The sequence below is a fragment of the Chrysochloris asiatica genome, unplaced genomic scaffold (genome assembly GCF_000296735.1).
Source record: "Chrysochloris asiatica unplaced genomic scaffold, ChrAsi1.0 scaffold00053, whole genome shotgun sequence".
NCBI lineage: Eukaryota > Metazoa > Chordata > Mammalia > Afrosoricida > Chrysochloridae > Chrysochloris > Chrysochloris asiatica.
In genome coordinates this window covers 9805888-9826581 of record NW_006408571.1, presented here as the reverse complement: position 1 = coordinate 9826581, position 20694 = coordinate 9805888, and the positions used below count along the sequence as shown (strand labels likewise).

Below are 20694 nucleotides of genomic sequence, written 5' to 3'. Positions count from 1 at the left end.
CTTCGGATAATTGCAATGCATATCTAGGAAACATCCTGGAATTATTACAGAGATCAGGAAACACACCTCATCCCTTCATCCTACTTCTCTCTTCTCCTATTGCCCCTTTATCAGCGAACACAGCACTAAAAAAATTCTAGCAGGTTTCCCCCGTCTCTCCTGTCCTTTGTAAGAAAGGGAGAAAACGGACTGTAGCTTAGAAAAGGGGAAGCAAAGCTACAGCAGGCATTAGCAGCGGAAAAGATGGTCTCAAGGAGGCTGCACGTACAGAGGGGATAACTTCAGTCCCTTCCAATTCAGAGACTGAGATAAAGTGACAACGGAGTGGCGGTGGGGCACAGAGACACTGAGTGAACTCGTCCCCACCAGGATAACTGCCAGGATCCGGCCACACTGGGCCCAGCGCCTAACGCCCAGAGAAGGACCACTTGCGGCGGTCATTTCCCAAATCGGGTGTTGGTGACACCCACTCAGCCAATTCTCTGAGAGAGGTTAGTGGCAACATTAGTTGCTTTCCAGCGGCTCTCTGATGTCATCCCTCAGCGCCGGAAGTGGTGCAGCACGGATGTATTAACGTGAACGTGTCAGTCTCGGTTGTCTTGAGGTAAGCCTACCTCCAACTCTAGACAGGGTTGGAAGTCGCGAGTTGGGGGTCTTAGGCGGGTGTAACTACTGCGTTTGAGTAATACGCCTTGATTAAAGCACTCAAGGCGTCTTTCCCGGTCGGCGTTGCAGCATCCTGGGGCTCTCTGGCCCTGGACTTCCTACTTTCCTCCTCCTCCGGTGGACTCGCACTTTAGTCTCTGCTCCGTTTCTGCCCCTACACCTGCACGGAGCTTGGTCACAACACACGCAGAAGGAAGGTCAATTGGAGTGAGCACTGGCCTACGCTGCACATTATAGATGGCAACGTCCTCTACGGGCCTTACAGGAAGGCCAGAAGAAGCCTTACATTTACATTCAAACCCCTCCGCTCCCCCCCCTCCCCCCGTCCCCCGCCAGGGATGACATTTTCTTTTGGAATTAATATAGTCCTGGTCTGGAACCTTCTAGGAATTTGCTTTATTTTGGGAATCGTGGAGAATACTTAGAAACAGGATTTGTCATATGGGCAGACAATACAGATTTGTGTCCTCCACTTTAGTTGCATCGTTGGTGTTGTCCTGTGACCTTTATATGTGACCTTAACTCCTGCTTTCATCATACTTTCACTATGCATAAGCATGGTAATAGTGTTGAATGTTTACTGTTTCTGGCCAGACCTTGAGTTTTGTTTACATATTTTCTCATTTAGCCCTGTGACAACCCTGTGGAGCAGAGCAGTTGAAGAAATCAGGGTTTATGTTAAATAATTTGTTTTTAACGCATGCAGTGAAAGGTGGTGGTGGAGCCAAGATTTGAACTCAAGCAGTCTTGACTTCAGATGCCTTGTCTGTTAATCACTATTCCATATGGGCTTCTCTGTGTGTAGGCAGCTCCTTCCCAGTCTTCACTTTACTGTTACCTCCTGTACTATTTTTAAGAGAAAATTGAGGTCATTAGAGATACTTTCTCTCAAACTTCTGCCACCTACTTTTCATTCTGTTATCTACTCGGAGACAACTTACCAACAACAAAAACTTTTTATTCTTATCTGAATTGACACCGATCTCGTGCCTGAATTATTTTCTGATTTGAATTTTCTGTGGCTATCATGTGTTTTTAGTAATGAAAGACATGCTGAAATTAAGGAACACTTTTCCTTAGTAATATGGATTTTGATACAATTATGTGGGACACAGATGTCCCAAGTTTGTTTTGGTGTTAGGATTGGTGTTAGGTTTGTGCAGTTCTCACCAGGTGGTAGCATATAATACAACTGGGATAGCCGTCCCAAGAAGCCTTGAGATGCTGAAACGGTTGGTACACTATATGACTAAAGGATTTTAACAGTCTCAGAGAGGAGCTTTCTCCTTTGACCACCTGTTTGGGCATGCCCTCTGGTCTTATAGATCTTGCAGTTCATGAAGTTTTAGTGAAGGGACTATTTTAGATTCAGGAGCACCCATCCCTCTGCGCCTCCCATATGTTAGAAGCTTCATTCCTGGAAGTTGGAGCTGGAGGCTGAAATGGGCCAAACTGTTGCTTAAAGTTAGTCACACTAACAATAACTGTGCAGTTATTGCTTCAGCTTCTCAGGTGGTAGCAATAGGAACGTCACTACTTCAGAACTTTGCAGAGAATAAAGTACGTGAATGTGTGTTTGTAGAAAGCAGGACAGTAATTCCTATTGTTGTGTGACAGCCAGCTATGCCCTCAGCTACCCTGAGCCTGCTCCCAAGCTGCAGAATTCTCTCTTGCCTTTTATTGTTAGCATGCACACTCACCACATGACTTACTTGCCTATGCTTAATAAACACTTCATTTCTCAGTCCTTCACTGCTCACTCATCAGTTTCCAGCAAGTGCAAACAGATGCCCTCTGAACACATAGCATTTACAAGTGGAACCTTACAGCACCACTATCATTTGAGGCTTCAAGCTTATGATTTCAGATTTACAGCTGATTCCTCATGCTCTTTGCATCAACTCCTTCACAAAGACCTGTTGAAACTACCTCTTGGACTTCTCTCTAGGCCCACATTACATTAATAGCCTCTCTGAATCTAGATTTCTCCACACTGGCCCGCCTACACACAGCTGTTGGTAAAGTTTTCTTAGAATTTTGTTTCACCTTAACTGTATAGCTCAAACTTGGCTTTTTGTCTCTTGTTGATTTTATTAAGTCTAAACTTATCATCCTAGAGTTCTTTCAACAACTCTGCCGTTTGTATGACTCTGGCATAGCTCCTCTGGTTCAGTCTACTAGGATCTACCTTTTTTTTTTAGTTTTTTTTTTTTAATGTTTTATTGTGAATTATATGATAGTGTACATGGGAGAACATTAGCTTTACATTCATCCTATTGTATATTGTTTCATTGCCATGGTTACAATCCCCTCCATGCATCATCAACCACCCAAAGGGTATACCCTGCAAGCCTGCCCCCCAGTCGTCAGCACACAGCCCCTCTCCCTCTCTGGGTCTAAAGTCCCCAACTGCTCCATCTCTCCACATCATCGTCTCTGCCTCCATCTCTGGCATCACTGCTTCTCTGGGTAGGGTCCCGCTCTCCGCTCTTCTCCCTTGATGGTCCCAGGGACCTCTGCTCCTAGACTTCAAAGTCAGTCACTCCCCTCCTTTCGCTACAAAACGTCCAACCCTCACAGTCAGTCCTGATAACAATTATTCACTATTGTATCACAAGAGATCTATCCCATCTTCTTTCATCAGCCCCTCCCAGACAGATTGGATACTACTCAGTGGAGAGTCTGTCTTCCTCCACGCCCTCTGGATCTAGGCTCCTTCTCGAAAGTTTGTAAGCCAGTCACTTCTTGCCTTTGTAGCCCCTCCCCCCCATTTTGGGTAACCAATGTCCAAGTTGCCCATCCCTATCTATCCTGTGTATCAAGGGGGTGGGAATGGTCCTTGCTGTAAAGATTTGTTCCCTCTTTTGAGTTACTGCATCCATAGGTGTAGGTCAGGTTCATCAAATTGTATCAGATTACTCATTTTTTCCCTCTTCTTTCTTCTTCTAATTGAGCTCTGATCATCCAGTCATTGAAGCCAGGTCAAGTGGGTATTATCTGCACATATGGGTGTTCTTGTTCATATGCCCTCTCTTCTTCTCAGCTGGATGCTTCACTCTCCACTCTAGTCCTCTGTGGCTATGACACTGACTCTGGGCTCAAGAGTCCCCATGTCTTGCCACACTGCTGGCCAACCAGGTCTCCACCTGAGTTCACAGGAGTCTATTGAATATTGTAGGGCTTAGCTCGCAGCTTCATTGCTGTTTGTCCCTCACTTCCCTTTATTGGTGATGTAGGATCTGCTTTTCACTCACAGCCGTGGCCTACCATTACTGGATCTGTGTCGTTGCAGTGTGCCTTTTCAAAGCAGAATGCACTGTGCTGCCAGAAGCCTCTTGACTAATCCAGTTCCTATGAATTTGTACCTTTTCAACAGTGATATACTTAGTCTACTTTGCATTATTTCATCTTTGTGGAAGGTAATGAAATTCTGATTTTTAAAAGTGTGGGTTCTTTCTACCTGAAAATAGGGGACCAGAGAAATAAATTTATAATGATGTCAAATACTAAGTAAAAAGAGGGAGTAGTGTAGATAACTTCCAAATACCAAGGAGGTCAAGCAGATTTCAAGACTTTTAACTAGGGGAAAACTTAATACATTGCAGGGTAACCTCAAAGAAAACACACATGCACATCAAAATAGAAAAAGGAGGAAAACCAGAAAGATTTAGTGAACATTGTTGTTAGTGCTGTGGAGTTGGTTCCGACTCATAGTGACCCTGTACAGGGTTTCCAAGGCAGTAAATCTTTACGGAAGCAGAAAGCCTCATCTTTCTCCTGTGGAACAGCTGGTAGTTTCGAATTGCTGACCGTGAAATTAGCAGACCAATTTGTAACCACTACGCTACCAGAGCTCCCTAGCACTATAGAAATGACAATGATAAGAAAATCCACAATCAAAATGAACACAGTACAGAAAATTAGAACAAAGAAGCCAGTAGCACCACACACAAAAAACCCCACAGTAAAATGACAAGAATCAATTTATATCTATTGAAAATTACACTGAATGTGAGTGGATTGAACGCACCAGTCAGGAGACAGAGCAGAAGGGATAAGAAAACATGATCTTTCAATATGCTGTCTACAAGAGACACATAAAAAAGATGGAGACAGACTAAATGCCCATCAACAGAAGATTGGGTAAACAAACTTTGGTACATATATACAATGGAATACTGCAAAATGTTGAAGAATAATGATGACTCTACAAAACACCTTACAACATGAATGAACTAGGAGGACATTATACTGAGTGAAATTAATCAATCCCCAAAGGACCAATATTGTAAAAAGTTAAAAGGTTTTTCTTAACAAAAGAAACAATCTGTGGTGGTTAGAGGGGATGGGAGGGAAACTTATTCATGGGCTAGAGGGTTGTTGTTGTTAAGTGCTGTCGTGTTGGTTCTGACTCAAAGTGACCCTGTATAGGGTTTCCGAGGAGCAACTGGTGAGTTTGAACCGCTGACCTTGCGGTTCAAACCAACGTTGTGGTCCAGTGCTTATCCTACAGCATCACACTAGGTTAGGACTCATGTTAACATGGTTGATAAAGCAGGCAATATGCAACAAGAGGGAGGTTAGCAGAGGAAAGATGAAGATAGAGGGAGACACGGAATGCAATAGTTAAAGTGAATAGAGGTAAATATTGTTAACTGTTGGTACATGGAGGGGATTGTAGTCATAGTAATGAAGCAAATTATGAGTATATGATTTGTTGAATGCAAAACTGACGATTTCACAATAAAAAGTTAAAAAAAAAAAAAATTATTTGTCTCCAGCATAGTGCTCTTACAACGCAGGATCTATGTGAGTGTAAACTGACAACAGTTCATCTAAAGCACAGTTGAAAATAAGGGGCAGAGAGCCTAAACGAGAGTGATGAAGCAGTTTGGGTAGAGATAGACTAGTGACACAGTGGGAGACATGGACCCAGTGCTATTGAAGTGTTCATGTGGAAATTATGAGTGAGTGTATGTTTGGTTGTGTATGCTGCTTTTTGTCATGGGAGGTGGTACTGCACTGACTGAAGCCGTATTCCCCAGAGAGGTGATAGCTGAGGCTTCAGCTTTGATCAGCTTTGGCATCCCAAAGATCCAGTCCTGACCCTGCCCATAAGTCCCTTCTCCCCCCTCCTGGGTGATCTCATTCTGTTCCAAATCCAATGACGATTTGATATCTCTCAAGTACATACATTCCTCTTTCCTGAGCTTCATACCCATCAATCCTTGCTTAACCCTTGGACCTTCGACAGCCAGTTTAAACTAATTTTGTTTCAATCTGAACTCATTTCTCTCTTCCTTACCTTTCTATACCCAAACTATAATCCCCTGTTTATTCCTCATTTCTGTTAATGGGTAGCTTCCAAATGAGAAATCATGAGATTTCACTTAACTCCTTTGTCATTCACAAATGCAGTCAGTTATTAAGTCATCTTCGCGATTTCTCCAGACTCTTCTTTCTTTCCATCCCCCTTGCTTCTGCCTTTGTTCAGGCCTCATCACTCTCCTGAATTTCTTGTCTTCCTCTACTGATACCCTGCATGGACAGAAAGGTTGCTTGGGTTTTGTCATTTCCCTGTTCTTAGACCTCTGCTGTTTCACTGTTGTCCTCAGCATCAGATCTGACCTTCTCAGTGTGGTCATGAGAACTTGCCCAAGCTGATCTTTTTGCTCCTGTCTGTCTCCTCCATCCCCTGTGCCTCACAGTCATGCCCCATGGCTTCTTTGTGCATGTGTTGTTCCAAAAGCCCAGAGCATCAGCACCTCCACTGTGGACTTGCCACTTGTGTATTGGCCAAAATAAAAGTTGCATGTGTATTATGACACTCTTGGCAAATGCAGTAAAACATATTGTTGTAATATCAGTATATTATGACACTGAAGGAAGGGAATCGTTCTGATACACATAAAGACATACTATCACCTGAAGAACATTCTTTCCTCTTACGTCGTTAGTCCAAAGTCTTTTCACATGGTGGCTGCACCTGTGTTCATCCTTCGATTCTTAACATACCCAGTATACAGATTTTACCACTAAACCTAACAAATATTTGTTTGCTTAGCTTGATTCAGACCCAGAAGTAAATACCCACATTATCTCATTTAATCTACTCAACAGCCTCCTGAATCCTGTCATTATCTCATTTTACAGATGAGATGCTTTACACTAGGGAGGTGAAGTCACTTGCCTTAAGACGGTGTGTGTCCTGTGGTGGGGAGTGGCGCTGGGAGACTTGTCGTGCTGGTGTAGTTGTTTTCCCAGTGATTCTCTTACTCTCATGTGTTGTCTCTCAGAGTGATGATGCGGGTATGCTGGCTGGTGAGACAGGACAGTCGGCACCAGCGAATCCGACTCCCGCATTTGGAAGCAGTTGTGATTGGGCGCAGCCCAGACACCAAGATCACTGATAAGAAATGTTCTCGACGGCAAGGTAACTGGTCACAGGAATCTGGAGATGACCATGTTTGGTTCCCCAGGATAAGATGCACATTTTTTGGGTGCTGATGGTGGGAAACCTAGACTCAGGGACTGAACTCTCTTGGACAATACCTTGACCCCATTCATTCCTAATTCTGCTTTTCCAGTGATGACACTCAGGGTGGAGTCAGGTGAGCGTTGGAGGCAGGACTCCAGCCTTTTAGCATGGGATCATGGAACTGAGGCCTGCATCCTGCTTTGTCCAGGCAAGTTCCTCACTGGGCTGTGAGAAAAAGGAGAGCAGTTATGCAATGGTTTCATCTATTACTTAAGCTGATATTTCAGTAAGGTTGTATCTTCCAGTTCCTGGATCGATTTTCCTGGTGTTTAATGAACTGAAAGCCCTTCCTACATGCCCCATTCCCCCCCCCCCTCCCATAAATTGCAATTGTGTATACTCACTGCTCTCACCAACAGAGTTTCCCTAGGGCTCTGGACTTTGATAGCTGTAGTCTACAGCACCGATTTTGATCCTTCTCACCTGAGTTAATCTAAATGTGTGTAAAGCCATGTTGAGTGGCCAGGCCCACGAGGCCTGGGGGCTGCATGGATGAAGGCCTGTCCTCTTTGGTTCTCCCTGGGGAGTACCTGCAGGGTCTCTTTGCTCCTTGTCTCACCCCAGACACTGTGTTCATGTATCTGAACACGAATATTTGATGTTACTTCTGTTTTATCCCCGCATGCCTCTTTCCAGAACATTCCTTCTACTCCCTCTGCCTAAGACCAGCTGAACTTGTTTTCCAGGAGTGTATTTTTTACCTTTGTCTCTGTCGAAGGCAGCTGATAGTTTTATATTACAGTGGAAGCCTGATTTAATCCTGAGTCAGTAGCTTGTAAGAGAGGTGTCTTGGCGTACTGGTGTGGTGCTGTAGGATAAGCACTGGACTGCTAATTGCAGGGTTGGCAGTTCAAAACCACCAGCTGCTCTGTGGGAGGAAGATGAAGCTTTGTACTCCTATAAAGATTGACAGCTTCAGAAACTATCCACAGGGTCTCTAGGAGTTGGAACTGACTCCGTGGCATTTAACAGTAACAACAACAACAATAGCTTGCAAGAGAGGTGGCTTCCCTTCCTTGTCTACCTGATTCAGGGGCTTTGGCATAGGGAGATATGTGGGGTTTGCTGAAGGTGCCTCATAGGGATATGAACAGTAGCTTAGGGAGTATGACAGCTGTGGTGGTGCAGTGGTTAAAGTCTCAGCTGCCAATCAAAAGGTCAGCGTTTTAACCCTACCAGCTGCTCCATAGCATAAAGATATGACACTACTTCCATAAACACTACAGCCTTGGAAATCCGAGGCGGCAGTTCTACTCTGCCCAAAGGATCACTATAAATCAAAAGTGGTTTGATAGCAGTGGTTGGTTTTTTGGTTTAATGTCCGCTGTTGGCCATTTTATGAAGCTCTTAGACATTGATGTCTGCTGTTGGCCATTTTATGAAGCTCTTAGACATTGATGTCTGCTGTTGGCCATTTTATGAAACTCTTAGACATTGATGTCTGCTGTTGGCCGTTTTATGAAGGATTTGAAGCTCTTAGAAATTGGTGGGATTTGGAGTCGCAACCCCCGTGTGTAGGTCATAGGCCTTGGGGAAGCATCTTTCAAATTGCCCGCTGGAGTGAGGCTTCATTATCTTGGAGGGAGAGCAGGAGCAAGTGATTGGTTCTAAGTGGTACTTAAGTTGAACTTTTTCCAATCTCTTTCAGTACAGTTGAAAGCAGAGTGTAACAAGGGATATGTCAAGGTAAAGCAGGTATGTGTATTTGTAGTTTTAATTTCCATGTTATATTTGATGATTTTCTTATGCTGTTGAATATAGAGTTCCCATACCAGCCAGTAAAAGCTACTCTCTCATGGGTGGAAAGGTCTCTAGCATTTTGAAGGCTTCTTCCAGTAAACCTGTATTCTGGCAGTGCTGGGAAGTAGGGAAGAAATTGTTTCTGCCAGAGGAATGTAGGACAGGGGAGAAGGAGAGGTTTCTTTTAAATCCTAGACCATGGTAGGGAGATGTTTTCCAGCCTCTTGGATTCTCTATGGAAAGTATGAGACTTCATAATCAATATTGTCGTTCAACCACATTGCAGACAAACAAGAGTTCTATGGGCCACTTTGAGATTGTAAACGATTTAGGAGACTGTTTCTGTTTGTAAATGTGTTCAGACTTAGGTAGCCAATTTACAAATGAACTTTTGAAAATAGACCCTGATTGTAAATGGCTATATTATTAAAGGTGTTATTGCTGTTGTTAAAATTACTTTCTGATTGTTTACTCCATAGGTAGGGGTCAATCCCACCAGCATTGACTCCGTCATAATTGGGAAAGACCAAGAGGTGAAGCTGAAGCCTGGCCAGGTTCTCCACTTGGTGAATGAACTTTATCCGTATATTGTAGAGTTTGAGGAAGAGACAAAGAGCCCTGGCCTGGAAACACACAGGAAGAGAAAGCTGTCAGGTGACAGTGATTCTAGAGAAAGGGATGTTGTACAGCAAATTGAGCCAGGGACAGGACTGGACCCCAGGAGCAGCCCTACTCAATGCTCTGTGCCCTCAAAGAAAGGGAAAGATGGAACTACCAAAAAGGTGAGGGTACTTGATAGATGCTGAGGAGATTAAATGAGATGTAATGACTAAGTGTTTTGTTCTCTATAAAACCCGGTCATAGATGAGGAGTTATTGACGAGGATGAGCGTTATTAACCTTAATGAAAGAGTCACTTGTTTGTGGAATGAAAATCACTTGCGTGAATGTGATTTATATTTCTCTTGAATTCCTGAAGGTAGAGCCATAATTAGAAGGTAGAGTTAACATTGAATGATTTAAAAACAGGTGGATTGTATGTCTATAGAAGGTTAGCACAGGAAAACATTTCCTGGATTGTGAAATTCCTGTCCTAATATCAAAATGGAAACCTAGGCTGTTATGGAAGTGAGAGGACAGAGAAGACACGATTCACGTGGTGTGGCATTTCTGGCCTCTGTTGATTCATCCAGCTCTGAAATAGGAAGAAAGTAGGGAAATCCTAAAAGACGGTAGATGGAAGCAAAGGGATCTAGTTTAATTGAAAAAACTAACCATGTTTCTAAGTTTGCTGGGACTTTGCTGTCATCCTCTAGATTCACTGTAGCTGTTGGCATCTGGAATTCACATTGCCCTTTATGTTTTAGGAGGCAGTAGGCCACTGGAGTCAAGGTTTGAAGATTTCTATGCAGGATCCCAAAATGCAGGTAAGAGTACATTTGGAGATTAGGGTCTTTTTCATTTTAAGTGACCATTCCACAGAAGTTACATCTGTACTACAAATGAAATCAAAGGAGAATAGGTATTTTGAGATTTGTTCTCTTGGGCTGTTTTGTGAGAACAAAAGGCTTTTCCTATTGGCAGTAAGATAGCTACTGAAATTCTTTGGAAAGAAGCTACGTACTTCAAGTAATGTCCCCTCACCTTTGTTTGGAAGTTGTGTTAACTTCAAGGGAGTTTCTTATTGACTGTTGTTACTGGCTGTCCTGGGTTGGAGTCAGGCATCATTCTGTGATTATATCCTAGGTTTGCAAGTGACTAGGTCTGATAGGGCTTTTTGGAACACAGGTGCGTGCATTGTGTTCTACATTGAACATTGCCCTTCAAGTGGCAAATGGGTGCATTTGGATATGGGTACATTGTTGTGGCGCTGTAGGATAAGCACTGGACTGCTAACAGCAAGGTTGGTGGTTCAAACCCACCAGTTGTTCCTTAGAAACCCTATATATGGGATTGCTATGAGTTGGAACCAACTGGAAGGCACTTTGCAACAACGATGAAACTATTTTGTAGTCTGCATCTTCTGTGTGTTCTGTCCACTACAGTGGTTAAGAATACTGACTCTGGGCTTGAGTCCTAGACTTCCAACTTGGTAACTATGTGACTTTGCTCTAGACACTCAGCTTGAGTCTAAGTGCCCCCATCTAAAATCTTTGGAGTAAGAAAATCTTTTGCACAAGATTGTGATGAGGATTGCTGAATGCATGAATGTAACTGCACCTGGCTTCAGAAGAAGCTCAGTAAATGTCTGTTTCTTTCTCTGTGCCCCTCTGTCAGGTTTACAAAGATGAGCAGGTAGTGGTGATTAAGGATAAATATCCCAAGGCCCGTCACCACTGGTTGGTGTTACCATGGACCTCCATTTCCAGTCTGAAGGCAGTGACCCAGGAACACCTGGAACTCCTCAAACACATGCACGCTGTGGGGGAAAAAATGGCTGCAGATTGTGCCGCCTCCAGCAAGCTCCGCTTTCGATTGGGCTACCATGCCATTCCCAGCATGAGGTAAACCTTGTGAGTGGTATTGGTTTTACTGGTTCTCTCAGGGTGGACAGATGGAAACTGTTTGGGCCTGCAGAGTGCTGAGAGCCCCAAGGCCTGGGGAGGAGGGTGGTATGTTTTCAAGGCAGGTGAGTGAAGCTTCCATCCCGCTTGACTTCCTTGCGAGCCTTAAATTTCTACTTCCGCTTGTAGTTCAATCGCTTATGGTTCATTGCTTATCTTAAAGCTTAAAGCTGTGCAGGCCTCACGTAGAACTAGATAAAGCAACTGAATTATCCTCAGATGAATAATTGCGGTCAGTACCTTTCATCAGACATTTCAAAAGGATCTGTAACCCCAAAATGCTTAAGGACCTTGACTCTGAAGGAAACAAACATCATAGACTTTTATAAGGATAGCTTTGTATTTGTAGATCTAAGATTTAAAATAAAATGAGAGAAAAATGTGGAGTTTGTTTCCTTTTGGCTCATACCCAGATAGATTTGGAAAGAAATGATTGATTCTTTTCAAAGAATGCCGACCAGGCAGATCTCCCAAATTCCTTCAAGCTAAGTAGCAACCAGATCATCAGACTAACGTTTTACCTTCACTTTTTTTCCCCCTACATTCAGTACTCTCACATTTCATTTATATAGATATGACTTAGATACTGGCCACATTAACCAAATGAAACCTTTGTGCTACATTTTTCCCTCCATCAAACTCTTTTAATTTAGGCATAACTTACATTTAGTAAAATATATAATAAGATGTGTAGTTTGATCAGTTTTGACAAATGTGTGCACCCATGTAACTGTTGCTCTGATCAAGATACAGAACATTTTTATCATGTCAACCCAGAAGATCCCCTTGCTTCCCCGGCTAGTCAATCTTTCCCCACTTTCAAGCACTATTCTGATTGCTTTAAACACAGATTAGTTTTGTCTGTTCTAGAACTTCATATAAATGAATTCATACAGTGTTCACTCTTTTGGGTCTGGCCATTTTTGTGCATTGTAATGATTTTGAGATTCATGTTATTGCATATATACTCAATGTGAGGAGATTTCAAAAGATTGTGGAAAAATTCCATTATTATTATTTTTAAATGTTTTATTGTGAATTAATGTGATAGTTTACATGGGAGAACATTAGCTTTATATTCATCTTATCATATATTATTTCATTGCCATGGTTACAATCCCCTTCATGCATCATCAGCCAACCAAAGGGTATACCCTGCAAGCCTGCCTCACCCCCACCCCCCGGTCGTCAGCATATAGCCCCTCTCCCTCTCTGGATCTAGAGTCCCCAACCGTTCCATCTCTGCATGTCATCGTCTCTGCCTCCATCTCTGGTGTCACTGTTTCTCTGGGTAGGGTCCCACACTTCGCTCTTCTCCCTTGATATGGTACCAGGGACCTCCGCTCCTGGACTGCAAAGTCAACCACTCCACTCCTTTTGCTACAAAACGTCTACCTTTACATTTCCAACCCTCACAGTTAGTCCTGATAGCAGTCATTCACTGTTGTGCCACATGAGTGCTATCCCCTCTCCTTTCATCAGCCCCACCCAGACAGATTGGACACCACTCAGTGGAGATTCCACCTTTCTCCATGCCCCCAGGATCTAGGCTCCCTCTTGAAAGTTTGTAAGCCAGTTACTTCTTGCCTTTGTAGCCACCCCCCCCACCCCCCCATTTTGGATAGCCAGTGTCCAAGTTGCCCATCCCTGTCTACCCTGTGTATCAAGGGGGTGGGTGTGATCCTCACTGTAAAGATTTGTTCCCTCTTTTGAGCTATTGCATCCATAGATGTAGGCCAAGTTCATCAAATTGTATCAGATTACTCTTTTTTTCCTCTTCTTTCTTCTTCTAGTTGAGTTCTGATCATCCAGTCATTGAAGCCAGGTCAAGTGTGGGTGATCTTGTGCATATGCCCTCTTCTTATCAGCTGGATGCTTCACTCTCTCTGTGGGTATGTCGCTGACTGTAGGCCCAGGCATCCCCAGGTTTTGCAATACTGCTGGCCAACCAGGTCTCCACCCAGGTTCACAGGATTCTGTTGAATGTGGTAGGACTTAGCTCACAGCCACATTGCTGTTTTTCCATCACTTCCCCTTATTGTGGTCACCAGTCAGAGTGCAAGTCTGCTCGTGTATTCCCTTTGAGTCTTAGTCTTGGAAGGGAGCTTGCCCTAAGGGGATCTGACCACTTCCCTTGATGTCTTCTGGGTGAGCAACTTGCTTGTTCTTTTAGTAATCAGTCGGACTGCTGTTATTGTTTTGTATTTTTCATGTCAGTCTTTCTTTCAAAAAGTATCTTCTGTTCTTCTAGCCACTCCAGGCTGGTCTACTTGTCCTTTCAAGTGGAAATTTCCTACCTGAGAAGATTCTGGATTAGGTTCAGGATTCCACCTATGGCTTTATGCAATGCAAAGGCTCCTCAGGAAGCCTCCTTCACTGGGCAAGTTGTAGCCTCTTTTTAGTTATAGGCAGAAGACGGACCCATTATCTTTTAATTCCATTTTTCCGTGTACCTTTTGAACCCCCCCATACATTTAGATATATTTATTGTTAAGTCTTAGAAATTTTAGGAGGAAAAATCACACATATTCCTATTTCTGTATCATAGTGGAGCCCTTGAGTGGTGCCCCTTTAGCACACAGCGATCCTGTGTACCTTTTTCATAGGACAAGTGCTGTGTGCTAAGGAGAATGTAGAGGCAAGAGCTGTGGCAGGCGTGGGTTGGAAGCAAAATGAGCAGTCAGTTAGTAACTTGTCACTTACCTACGCTTTTATGATCAATCTTTATGATGTAATTTTGAACAGAAATGGATAGGTAAATCATATTTCCAATGCTAAAAGTAGTAGGTTTCACTTTAGAAAATATAACAAATAGAAAAACTATTTAGCAGAATGAAGATCTTTACTAATTAAGCTTCTGACCTTATTTGAATTTCACGGTGTTTTATTCTAATATCTCTTTTCTGTTCCAGGATGTAATACAGGATGGCATATTACATTTATTTGTCATGTCTCCTTAGTCTCTCTTAACCTGTGATAGTTTCAGTTTTCCTGGTTTGAATGATCTTGACACTTTTGATGAATACTGGCTAGTTTTGTAGGATGTCTCTCAGTTGGGACTTGTCTAGTGTTTGGTTTTGATTAGATTGAGGATGTGCTTTTTTCCCCCCAAAATTCCCACAGAAGTGTTGTTGTGCCCTTCTCAGTGCCTTATATTAGGAGTGCATGATGTTGATAAGGTGATGTTATTTGTGATGACTTGGTCAAAGGTGGTGTCTGTCACGTTCCTCCACTCAAAGTTACTATTTTTCCCTTTGTTATTGATAAATATCGTGGGGGAGATATTTTGAGTCCATGCTACTATTCTCTTTTTTTTTTTTTTAACTTTAACAAACAAATGTATTCTCTCATACTTTAGGAGGCTGGAAGTCTGAATTCAGGCACCAATTCTAAGGAAGCTTTCTCTCTTTGTTGGCTCAGGGGGAATGTTCTTGTCTCTGTTCTACAAGTGTGGGCCTGGTGTGCCTTGGTGATCTCCATGTGGCTTGGCATTCGTCTTCCCCTGGGTCTAGGAGGTTCTCAGCACCGGGACCTGGATGCAAAGAAGATGCTCCACTCCTGGCCCTTCTCTCTTTTGAAGTTATCCTGTTTCTCATCTAATTTTTGCCTGCTGATTTTGGTGTCCGTTGGTGAACCTTGCATGCAGCATAACTAATAGGATGTTTGCCTAATGGTAATTTTCTGTGTCTCTTATTCCTCCTAATTTATTAATTGGAAATCTTCTGTATGGAGAAGCTGTCCCGTTTCTATTATTTATTTACTCAATTAAAAAAAAATCAGTAAAGACTTATGAATATTTGATAGATTCTATACTTTATAATTCAGTACTGATAAAACACAACCAAATCCCACACCATTAAGTTGCTTCTGACTCACATTGACCCTTTTCAGGGTTTCTGAGGCTGCACATTTTTACAGAAGCAGAAAGCCTCTGTGGTTAGTGGTCCAATGCTTGTCTACAGTGTCATCAAGGTTCCTTAATTCCATGCTATCATTATTTTGTTATTGACTTTGTTTCACTTTAACCATTATGAACTTTTTCAGTTTGGCTATTGTGTTACTTTGACCTACCTCACAACTTAAAAAAGAAAAAAAAAAAATTATGGTTAATCTATATGTAACAGCATTTTCTGTTTCAACAGGCTTTTCACGTACAGTTCAGTGAAATCATCATGTTGTTCACTCCTCACCCTTATCTATCCCCAAGTTATGACATCACCTGCTACAAATTTTTAGCACGTCATTATTTTCTGGCCCCCGAAGATGTTCAGGCTCATCTTTTTTTTTTATTGTGAATTATGTGATAGTTTACATGCGAGAACATTAGTTTTACATTCATTCTATCGTATATCGTTTCATTGCCGTGGTTACAATCCCCTCCATGCATCATCAGCCAACCAAAGGGTGTATACTACAAGCCTGTCCCCCGGTCCTCAGCACACAGCCCTCAGCTGCTCCATCTTTCCACGTCATCGTCTCTACCTCCATCTCAGGCGTCACTGCTTCTCTGGGTAGGGTCTTGCTCTCTGCTGTTCTCCCTTGATGGTCCCAGGGACCTCCGTTCCTAGACTGAAAAGTTAATCACTCCCCTCCTTGCTACAAAATGTCTACCTTTACATTTCCAACCCTCACAATCTGTCCTGATAACAATTATTCACTATTGTATCACATGAGACCCATCTGCATTTCATTTCATCAGCCCCGCCTAGACAGATTGGATACTACTCAATGGAGATTCTACCTTCCTTCATGCCTTCTGAATCTAGGTTCCCTCTTGAAAGCTCGTAAGCCAGTCACTTCTTGCCTTTGTAGCCCCCCATTTTTGGTAGCCAATGTCCAAGTTGCCCATCCCTGTCTACTCTGTGTATGGAGGGGTGGGAATGATCCTTGCCCAGGCTCATCTTATATCCTTTCTGTCCCAACTATAGAATGAATCACTTCTCCAAGGAGCCCTGGTTTCTTTTATTGGAGCATAATATTTATAACCCTAGACTGGGCATTGTTGTGGTTGTTATGGGCCATCAGGTTGGATCCGACTCATAGCAACTGTATGCACAATGGAACGAAACACTGCCCGGTCCTGCAGCAGCCTCACAATCATTGCTGTGTTTGAGCCCATTGCTGCCACCACTGCGCCAATTCCTCTTGTTAAGGGTCTTCTTTTTTTTTCCAACCCTCTACTTTACCAATCATGATATTCTTCTCCAGGGACTGGCCCTTCCTGATAATATGTCCGAAGTATGAGAGGTGAAGTCATCTTGGCTTCCAAGGAGCACTCTGGCTGTATTTCTTCTAACACAGATGATTTGTTCTTTTGGCAGCCCATGGTACTCTCAATATTCTCCTTCAACATCATAATTCAAATCTATCAATTCTTCTAGGGTCTTCCTTATTCACTGTCCAGCTTTCACATGCATCTGAGGTTATTGAGAATATCATGGCCTGGGTCAGGCGTACCTTATTCTGCAAACTGACATCTTTGCTCTTAAAATACTTTAAAGAGGGCATTTAAAGACTGGGCATTAGGTTTTTGTAATGACAGAAGGGTTTCATTGTTCTGAGGCCCTCTCAGGTGGTAGAGTTGGGGAATACATATATGATCACTAACATGCACAGACACATACATGTATTGAGTTCTGCATTCATTTGTCTATATTGGTTTATTGAAAACCATGGGTTCATTCTGATACCTCTGGTTATAGTCCAACACCAGAATTCATTCTAGTCTTTCTTCCCTTTTTGCCTATTGGCAATTTCTCCAACAGTCAAAAACTTGTGAGCTATAATAAATTCACTTATTTGTTCAATCCTAGCATACATATAAAATAGTTATAGAATTGCCTATCTTTGAGAAAGTCATTTACTAATTAGTACATTATTTGTGTACTGTTATTTTTTTCTTTAGCTTTATAGTATCCAGTTATAATATTGTTTTCCAGAATTACTTAAGTGAGCTATTTTCTTCCATATTTTTTTCAGTATGGCTCCATTATCCAATTATGATCTAGTTAGGTTTATTTGTTACTGTTGTGTTCCATTTTGGCTTTTCCCTATATACTGGGTGATTAGAATAATTTTGAGGGGAAATGTGAAACATTACTATCATTCCTAGAGTCAAAACCTTACAAAAAGCCGACTTGGTTTAGCAAGTCTAAAACAGCTCTTGATTTGCTTTCGCAAATCTGTTTTTCCTCACCTTCTCCATATCAGTTAAGTGGGACCAGCCAGATGTGGCACAGTGGGATAAAACACTGGACTGCAAGGCCAGTTTGAGCCACAAGGTCAACATTTCAAAGTCACCAGCTGCTCTTTGGAAAGCCACACAGGGTCACTGTAAGTCAACACTGACTTGATGACACTTAACAACAACAACACCCATATAAGTAAGCCCTTTTGTATTGTTCCCCAAGTACATTGAAAATTGGACCACTTCCCAGCATTTCAACTGCTACAGCTCTGGGGTAAGCCATGCTGCTTGCTGGCGTAGACTGCCACAGTGGCTTTCTAACTGGTCTTCCTGTCCCCCTTACCTCCCTGCTGTCCTTCCTCTACACCACAGACAGATGTAAGTCAGTTACTGGTGCTCCCTTGCTTAAGATCATTCAGTGGTCCCCCACTGTGATCAGACTAGAATGTGAGTCTCTTGACTGCCTGTGAAACCCTGTGATCTGGCTCCTGCCTGGTCCCAACCATTGTCTTCTTATTTCACCCACTCGGCTGCATCGTCCTTCTGTTCTTTGGTTGCAACAGGCACTTGTCATCCTGCAGACTTGGCTTGCCTGGCTACTCTCTCTGCATCAGTCACTGCCTAGTAAAGCCACAACCTCTCCTCTTGGGCACATGTTGCCCCATTTCCTTGCTGTATTTCATCTTAGCAATGATCCTGATTTGAATTTTCCTTGTTTACTTATTTTCATATTTCCATTAGATTATAATTTCTATAAGGGCCGAGGTTTTTTCCTTTCCTATTCATTGCTAAATTCCCAGTGTTTAGAAGACTGCTTGACACCTTGTAGGTCCGGGGTGGGGAACCCTTTTTCTGCCAAATTTATAACATTATTTATGCGCCCTACAAAATTATCAATTTAAAAATTAGTCTGCTATGCTTGGTCAAACATTTAATTAACACGCCACTCTCTGGTAGTGTTGTTGTCAGGTGCCATCGAGTTGGAACCGACTCATAGCGACCCCATGCACAGCAGAACGGAACAATGTTCGATCCTGGGCCAACCTCACTACCGCTGCCACACTTGAGTCCATCAATGATGCCACCTGGCTGATCCATCTCATTGGGGGTCTTCCTCTTTTTCTCTGACCCTCCACCCTACCCAACATGACATCCTTCTCCAGCGATTGTTTCCTCCGGACAATATGTCCAAAGTAGGAGAGACGAAGCTTAGTCATCCTGGCCTCCAAGGAGCACTCTGGCTGCACTTCTTCCAAAACAGATCTGTTGGTTCTTTTGGCAGTCCATGGCACCCTCAGTATTCTCCTCCAACACCACAACTCAAAGGCATCAATTCTTCTACGATCCTCTTTATTCACTGTCCAGCTTTCGCATCCATATGAGGTTATTGAAAACACAATGGCCTGGGTCAGGCGCACCCTAGTCCTCAAGCTGACATCTCTGCTCTTCAATACTTTAAAAAGTTCCTGTGCAGCAGATTTGCCCAGTGCAATACGTCGTCTGATCTCTTGACTGCTACTTCCGCGAGTGTTGATAGTTGATCCAAGAAGAATGAAGTAGTGTAGTGGTTACGAATTGGGCTGCGAACCGCAAGGTGAGCAGTTCGAAACTACCAGCTGTTCCGCGGGAGAAAGATGAGGCTTTCTGCTCCTGTAAAGATTTATAGCCTCGGAAACCCCGTTCAGGATCGCTATGGGTCAGAACCAACACAATGGCACTTAACAACAACAACAGTATGATGACTGGAACTGAGGTTGCTTTGGCAGGCCCAGACCAATTGATTCCTTGGCTTTATGCGGCCCGTGGGCTGGAATTTCCCCACCCCTGTTGCAGGCCCTTAAACCTACTGCCGTCAAGTTGATTCCAACTCACAGAGGTTCTTTACAGGGTTTCTGAGACAAAATCTTTATGGGTATTTAAGCATTAAATACTGTAGGTATTTAAGCATTAAATATTGTTAAGTGAATGAACTGAGTTGATTTGACACACTATCCATACTTCTACTCTTTGTCATTTTGATTTAGCCATAGTTTTTCATGGGCTTAATGGTCATATTTTTTTCTCTCAACTAGTCAGGTACACCTTCATGTGATCAGCCAGGATTTTGATTCTCCCTGCCTTAAAAACAAAAAACATTGGAATTCTTTCAATACAGAATACTTCATTGAATCACGAGGTAAGCCGTGTTCTTTGATTTTCACATATTTTGATCTTTTCAGCTGTTGTCATATTCCATTCAGTTATTTTCCTTTGTAAATCCAGGCCTTAAAAACCCATGTTCAGCTTTGTGTTCTCTCTAAAGAGAGCTCCATTGAAAGAAACCAGGTTATTTGGATTGTAGTAGAATTGCCACTTTGCTGTGAGCAGTCTTCTTGGGTGACCAAGAAAGCAGTTTTGTCAAAAGGGGATTTAAGGTTGTCCTGAATTACTGGAGTTCATAGATGAGAAATAATTCAATAGTTCTTTGCCTCTTCTGCCATCAGCTGGGAGGGTTAGAGTCAAAATTTTCAAGAGTAGTTGGGATCTGAACTCTTTTTTCTTGCCTGCAGCTGTGATCGAGATGATACAAGAGGCTGGCAGAGTGACTGTTCAAGATGGGACGTCTGAACTCTTGAAACAGCCCCTTCGTTGTCATGAGTGCCAGCAGCTGCTGTCTTCTATTCCACAACTGAAAGAACATCTCAGGAAGCACTGGCCAGAGTGACTGTGGAGTCCAAGCTTCTACAGCGAATGTGGCCTGCTCTGTGGTGTGAACACCCAGCTCCTGTTTTAAAGAAATATAATTTGATTTATTTTGTTGTTGCTGAAAATATACATAGCAAAACATACACCAGTTCTACAGTTTCTACACGTACCATTCAGCGTCATTAATTAACAACATTCTTCAAGTTGGTTACTCATTCTCCTTTTCTGAGTAGTTTCTCTTGGTTAATATAAACTCACTGCCCTCTAAGATTCCTGCCTAATTTTTCCAGTTGTAGTTGTCACTTTGAGCTCATA

The 20694-nt window shown here is 42.7% G+C and overlaps 1 protein-coding gene across 4 annotated transcripts; it reads left to right on the top strand.

The window, feature by feature from the left end:
• The first annotated feature begins 534 nt into the window (after positions 1–534).
• APTX (aprataxin) lies at positions 535–20454 on the top strand. 4 transcript variants are annotated; one of them, XM_006863023.1, is made up of 8 exons: positions 535–604; positions 6963–7099; positions 8853–8899; positions 9424–9726; positions 10311–10370; positions 11221–11447; positions 19767–19870; positions 20244–20454. In XM_006863023.1, the coding sequence occupies exons 2-8, from the start codon at positions 6967–6969 to the stop codon at positions 20396–20398; spliced, it is 1029 nt and encodes a 342-aa protein (XP_006863085.1). In that variant the 5' UTR covers positions 535–604; positions 6963–6966; the 3' UTR covers positions 20399–20454. The 4 variants fall into 4 exon arrangements, with proteins under 4 accessions (XP_006863085.1, XP_006863086.1, XP_006863088.1 ...); XM_006863024.1 differs by having other exon boundaries at positions 20207–20454; XM_006863026.1 differs by having other exon boundaries at positions 9424–9510; positions 20244–20453.
• The last annotated feature ends 240 nt before the right edge of the window (positions 20455–20694 follow it).

What these genes read in the sequence shown, in the direction of transcription:
- APTX (XM_006863023.1), top strand. Translation starts at nt 6,967, where the DNA reads ATGATGCGGGTATGCTGGCTGGTGAGACAGGACAGTCGGCACCAGCGA. An exon ending in GAAATGTTCTCGACGGCAAG is followed by an intron (nt 7,100 to 8,852) that starts GTAACTGGTCAC and finishes AATCTCTTTCAG; the next exon opens with TACAGTTGAAAGCAGAGTGT. An exon ending in ATACTTCATTGAATCACGAG is followed by an intron (nt 19,871 to 20,243) that starts GTAAGCCGTGTT and finishes TCTTGCCTGCAG; the next exon opens with CTGTGATCGAGATGATACAA.